The sequence below is a fragment of the Microtus ochrogaster genome, chromosome 7 (assembly GCF_000317375.1).
Source record: "Microtus ochrogaster isolate Prairie Vole_2 chromosome 7, MicOch1.0, whole genome shotgun sequence".
NCBI classification, from domain to species: domain Eukaryota; kingdom Metazoa; phylum Chordata; class Mammalia; order Rodentia; family Cricetidae; genus Microtus; species Microtus ochrogaster.
The window spans coordinates 29,191,592-29,197,671 of NC_022014.1; the positions used below are offsets into that span (position 1 = coordinate 29,191,592).

The 6,080-nt window shown below is 51.6% G+C and overlaps 1 protein-coding gene across 1 annotated transcript in view; it reads right to left on the minus strand.

Annotated features, from left to right (window-relative positions):
• Positions 1-1,644: 1,644 nt before the first annotated feature.
• Tp53 (tumor protein p53) overlaps positions 1,645-6,080 on the minus strand; it is a 13,581-nt gene continuing 9,145 nt past the window's right edge. The window contains exons 5-11 of the mRNA XM_005349777.1: positions 5,444-5,627; positions 5,251-5,363; positions 4,719-4,828; positions 4,215-4,351; positions 4,068-4,138; positions 2,940-3,046; positions 1,645-2,430 (exon numbers count right to left, since the gene is read on the minus strand). Coding sequence (XP_005349834.1) covers positions 2,349-2,430; positions 2,940-3,046; positions 4,068-4,138; positions 4,215-4,351; positions 4,719-4,828; positions 5,251-5,363; positions 5,444-5,627 — 804 coding nt within the window. The 3' untranslated portion in view covers positions 1,645-2,348. The remainder of the gene's footprint in view (positions 2,431-2,939; positions 3,047-4,067; positions 4,139-4,214; positions 4,352-4,718; positions 4,829-5,250; positions 5,364-5,443; positions 5,628-6,080) is intronic.

Below are 6,080 nucleotides of genomic sequence, written 5' to 3' on the forward strand. Positions count from 1 at the left end.
TGAGGGAGAGTTAGACGCTGGTGGGGGGTGAGGGAGAGTTAGACACTGGACGATGAGGGAGAGTTAGCCACTGCTCTGGCTGAGTGTGAAGACCCAATGCCTGTACTTGGAAAGGGAAGTGAAGAGATCAATGGTGAGGCCAGCCTGGGCTACTTAGTCAGCGGGATACTGTTTGAAAATAATAAAGGAGTGGGTGGTGGTGCTGCAGCTTTTCTGTCTAGTGCACCTGCTGAGTGGAGTGCACCTTAACTGTCACCTCCCCCACAGAAACCCTGACTGTAGCGATTTGGCAAGCGTGACAAGCGTGCCTTCTTTTTTTCTTTTTTTTGACATAGGGGGATCAAACTTGTGACCCTTGAACATAGCTCTTTGGATTTAGTTCTAGCTCAGTAAAGCTGTGGAACAAAGGGAGGGAAAAAGGGGAGTTGGGTGGGGGGAAGCCCTTTTCTTTGTGGTCCTCTACAAAAGAGGGAGAGGGACTTGGATTGCTGGGCAGCTCATGAAGGAGCAGTAAACTATGTGAGTTTTGGGAGCTGGCTGGGGGCAGAGGCAAGTAGATCTTTGAGTTCAAGACCAGCCTGCTGTCTTAAAAAAAACAAAACAACAAATAAACCAAAAGCCAAACCAACCCCCAAATCAAAAGTTTTGGATTTAATTGGTGTCAGACATGCACACAAAATCAAGTGAAAAGGTGGACCCTAGTTTACTGAGAACATTGCTGAGAACTAATACAAAAAGGTGCTCTTGAGGTAGAAGGTTCCAGGTTCCTTCCAAGCTGTACAGGACCCTGGGCAGGCACAGGACCCCCACTGGCACTTCAAACCTGGCTGACAGGCAGGGGACAGTGGCCCCAGAGTCCCTCTGGACCTCAGTACCCCTTTCTCCATTACCAAGAGACAAGGCCAAGCCACGTGCTCACCGACTGTTGGCTCAGGCAACAGCAGGCTATGGGGAGAGCTTGGCCTAGCCCCCCTCCCTGGGAGCCAGCAGCACTGAAGAACAGGGTGGGTAAAAGGGTGTTGGGCTCCCCAACTCTGACTCTCCTCCCTACCCCAAGAAGCCCTTTCAAAGGATTTCCTGGCAAAGTGCAAAGCTTCAATTCATTCAATTGCCTGGCCCAAGGCCCAGGATGTGGGGATGCTGGGAAGGCCCCAAACCTCACCTTAACTGCCCCCAGTTTCCTGGGACCCCAGCTGGCAGGTGTCCCACTGGTCTCTTCATCCAGGGACAGCTACCCCCTTCCCCATGGAACCCAGGCACCCCAATTCTTTCCCGTGGAGCAGATGGCCACTCCAGAGGCTCAGGCTTGCTAAATCAGACATTTAAATCCAGTAATCCTCTGTGAGAGGCCGCCCAGAGGACAGCAGCAGCCCAACCCTAGAAGTAGGGGTGGGTGAGGACTGTGTGCCAGCCCTGGCAGGAGGGAGGAGGGACAGTTGGTTCCCAAGTTATGAATGGAGTCACCCTTCTCCCTTATTGTCATGCAGCCCACAGACTGACCCAGTCCCCAGCTTTGTTCCTCTTCTGGAACCCCAGAACTCTATCACTGTCTGGACTCAGGTGGCTGCCTCCCAAACTTATTCCTGTAACCTGGGGACCCAGGTAGCCTAGGCTGGTATCAACCCCTCAAAAGACAAACAAGTGATAACAAAAAATTTTATTGTAAAATAAGAGATCGATATATAAAAGGGGGTATAAAAAGGGAAAGGGGGTGGTGGTAAATGCACAAAGGCCAGGCAGAGTTCAGAGAAACTGATCCTGAACCGAGGGTGGAAAGAACACGGGTCTTGGTGGATACAGACCCTACGAGAGCCCAAGATAGAATCTTACAGGGTGGAGGGTGGGGTGAGATTTCATTTTAGGTGCCAGGGTCCAACAAGTGGCTGGATAGGATTTCGCTGGGCCAGCAGAGACCTGGCAACTACCAACCCATCCCCCAACAGGTGCCAGGAACTCACTCAGAGGGGGCACGAGTCCCAGCCACAAGGTAATAAAAAGGTCTGGAAGGGACAAGTATCACAACAAACCCTGAGGAGCAGACAGGCTGATCTGCATTTTATAGATGCGGTTGTTCAAGTTGGGAGAAAGTAAACTCAGAACTGGGTGGGGCCTCACCACTGTACACAGCCAAGCACACGGCCAACTGCAAGCTCCAACCCCACCAACAAGAGTTTTCTTCCTCTCTTCAAGACTCTCATGGTCAGAATCCTAAAAGCTGAGCTGGTATTCCCACTACCCTCCCCAGATACCGGTGATGACCGGATTAACCCAAGCACCCAAGTTACAAAATGGCAGGAAAGGAGGAAGGGGATGAGAGGTTGCTGACGGGGGACAGGAGGCGGAGGATGTCAGTCTGAGTCAGGCCCCTCTCTCTTGATCATTAGTTTTTTATGACGGGAGGTCGACTGGCCCTTCTTGGACTTCAGGTAGCTGTAGGAAGACAGAGGGGAGGAGGGAGCCAGTGTGACAGGAGGCAGCAGCCTGGGCTTTTCTCCTTGGGCAAGGCTCGAGGCTGTAAAAATGAGAATCTATCTTTCACCACACCCTAACCCCACATCCCTATCCCCCACCATGAGATCGGGTCTTGCTATGTAGCCCTAGCTGGCCTGGAACTTGTGTGTGTGTGTGTGTGTGTGTGTGTGTGTGTGTGTGTGTGTGTGTGTGAGCGCGCGCATGTGAAGGCTTCAAACGTTGAATCCCACCTCTGCCTTCCTTACTGATGAGGTGACAGGACCATGACACCATACCTTGTGCCGCTTTCTGAGGAAACGGAGCCTGAACTGGGGGATAAGCAGGCCTCACAGGGCCCATTAGCACTTGGCAGGGTCTCAAGTAACCTCAGACCCCCAAACAGCCACTCTCAGCCAGCAGAATGGGTCCACTGTTAGGAAAGGTCAGGGTAAGGGTACCACAGCTGGGAGCTGACCCAGGTCACTCACCTGGAGTGAGCCCTGCTGTCTCCTGACCCATTTGCATCCTGAGCATCCTTTAATTCTAAGGCCTCATTCAGCTCTGAGAACATCTTGAAGCGTTCACGACCACGGATCTGCAACAAGGGTGGAGGGAACAGAAGTATTGGGCAAAGTCACAGAACCCCTTCCCTGCTGTCAACACCTTTCTGATAGCTGGCCCCCAACTTAAGATGGCATGACTTACAGTTGTTGGGGGGACTTTATGATGGGGTGAAAGCAACAGGTGTTCAGTAGAAAGTGTGTATCAAATTTGGGTCTTTTCCAGTTAGCGATAACACAGTAGGATGCTCTGTTGATGTTGACGACGGACAGAAAGGCACAGCTCTCAACAGCACGATCATGAGGGGAAATTCAGTCTGGGAAATGCACTATGTTGCTGAGCTGTGGAGTCCAGTCGGTTAGGTGAATTAAATGCACCCTGTGTGCCACTGGGAATTCAGGGCCTGGTGCGTGCTAGGCATGTATCCTGAAACCGAGTTGTGACCTTAAACCCAAATGTCCTTGTTTTGATTTCTCTCTCCGTCTCTCTCTTGACAGGGTTTCTCTGTAGCTTTGGAGCCTGTCCTGGAACTAGCTCTTGTAGACCAGGTTGGTCTCAAACTCACAGAGATCCGCCTGCCTCTGCCTCCCGAGTGCTGGGATTAAAGGTGTGCGCTACCACTTCCCAGCTTGATTACGTTTTTCTGCAAGTTTCAAATCTGTAGCCTCCTTCCTCAGTTCTGAAAGTATGTGCCAACCATGTCTGGCTCTAAACACATTTTTGACATAAGGTATTTTCAACTTACAATGAGTTTGCCAGGACGTGTTCTCATCTTAGGTAGAGGAGTATTACCTGTATTATGATCTAAGTTGGTGTTCTCAAGTTAGGTACACCAAGACCCACTGTCTCCGAGGCATGCTGCCCACCGAGCATATGGTCTGAAGCTAAGGCCATAGCTAGAGACAAAGAGCTAAAGAGAAATAGCATTTTGTGTGCTAGACTTAGAACTTTAACCTGGCAACAGTACTCGCTTGATACACGCAAGAGACATCAATAAAGGCAATAAATAGTGGATACACCTTGTCTTCGCTATGCGACTCTCCCAACCTTGGTACCTTAAGGGTGAAATATTCTCCATCAAGTGGTTTCTTCTTTGGCTGGGGAGAGCTTGTGTTGGTGGGCAGCACTGCAAAAGAGGCAAGAGAGTGAATTTGGGGAGCAGCTGAACCTCCCCCTCCACCTTCTCTGTCCTGCCTGCTCACCTCTCTTAGTACTTCCCACCGGCAGTTCTGGACGAGGCTCTCCCTTTTTCCGGAAATTTTCTTCCTCTGTACGACGGTCTCTCCCAGGACAGGCACAAACACGAACCTCAAAGCTGTTCCGTCCCAGCAGGTTCCCACTACCCAGGATAAGAAGGGGGAAGCACAGGACAGTGGAAAAATTGGTCCTGTTCTGATGTTAGCCCCCTCCCCCCCAGACAGTAGGAAATTCAGTCCTGTTCTGATGGTAGCCCCCTCGCCCCCACCTCCCCATTGCCTGCTCCCAAGTACTTTTATCCTTTCTGGAGTCAAAGCTCCAGGACACCGAAGCTACAGATAAGTGAAGTCCCCAAGTCAGAGAGGGAACCGAGGAGGGACACTTCATTCATGCAAACAGAGGAAGACCTAAAGAGGGCTAGGTGTGTGGCAGTGGGTGGGGCCCATGGAACCGAGAAAGGCAGAGGCTGGGAGCAACACACTAGCATGACATAGCATATGGCTTCCTACCTGGGGTCTTCCAGTGTGATAATGGTGAGGATGGGCCGGCGGTTCATGCCCCCCATGCAGGAGCTATTACACATATAGTTGTAGTGGATGGTGGTACAGTCAGAGCCAACCTGGGGGAGGACACAGGACCCAGGTGAAGCCACTCCCGATCCCACCACAGGTGACCTGAAGCAACCAGGAAGCCTCAGTTTTAGCTGTACAGTAGGGACACCCCACCTGCTCTGCATGCCTCCTGGAGAAGCAGAGTGCTGGATGGGAAGCAAGTGGGCTGGAGATAGGGTACACCACTTGCCTAGCGTGTGTGAGGCTCTGGGTTGTACCCCAGACTCTCCACCTCCCACCCGGGTGGCCACCAACAACCCCCTTCTGTTCTCTTCTCCCAGAGACCCTCTTGTTCAAGTAAACCTCAGGCTGGGCACGGTAGTTCATGCCTACAAGCCAGTATTCAGGAGCCTGAGGCAGGAAGGTTGCTGCAAGGTCAACATCAGTCTGGGCTAGTAGAAATCAAACCAAACCAAACTGAACAACAGACCTCAGGTGGCTCATATGGCACCACCACACTGTGCCGAAAAGTCTGCCTGTCATCCAGATACTCGGCTCGCAAGTTTCCTTCCACTCGGATGAGATGCTGAGGGGGAGCCAAACCTAAGATCAACCAAGAAGGTTAGAGGCTGGGAGACTCTAGGCAACCAATTCTAATCCCAGAGCCTGCCCCGGGTACTCACCATCACCATCGGAGCAGCGCTCGTGGTGGGGGCAGCGTCTAACTACTTCTGTCATGTGCTGTGACTTCTTGTAGATGGCCATGGCACGGACACGGGTGCCAGGAGGAGGTGTGGAGCTGACCCACAACTGCACAGGACATGTTTTTGCCAGCTGGCAGAATAGCTTATTGAGAGAAGGGGAGTACTGTAAGAGAGGAGAAAGAACTGGAGGTCAGGGGACAAGCCAACTCAGGAGCAAGGGTCACAGTGGGGATGTCATGAAAAACACTGCCAAGCAGCCACTGAATGCCAGGTATCGTGGGATATCGTGGGAGAGCAGCCAGCAATGACAGGATTTCTGTGTAGCCCTGGCTGTTCTAGAACTCAGATCAGGCTGTCCTCGAACTCAGAGATCCGTCTACCTCTGTCTCCCAAGTGCTAGGATTAAATGCCTGCGCCGGCCTCCCCTTTTCTTTTCTTTTTTTTTTAAGATTTATTTATTATGCATACAATGTTCTGTTAACATATATACACCAGAAGAGGCACCTGATCTCATTATAGATGGTTGTGAGCCACCATGTGGTTGCTGGGAATTGAACTCAGGACCTCTGGAAGAGCAGCTAGTGCTCTTAACCTCTGAGCCACCTCTCCAGCCCCC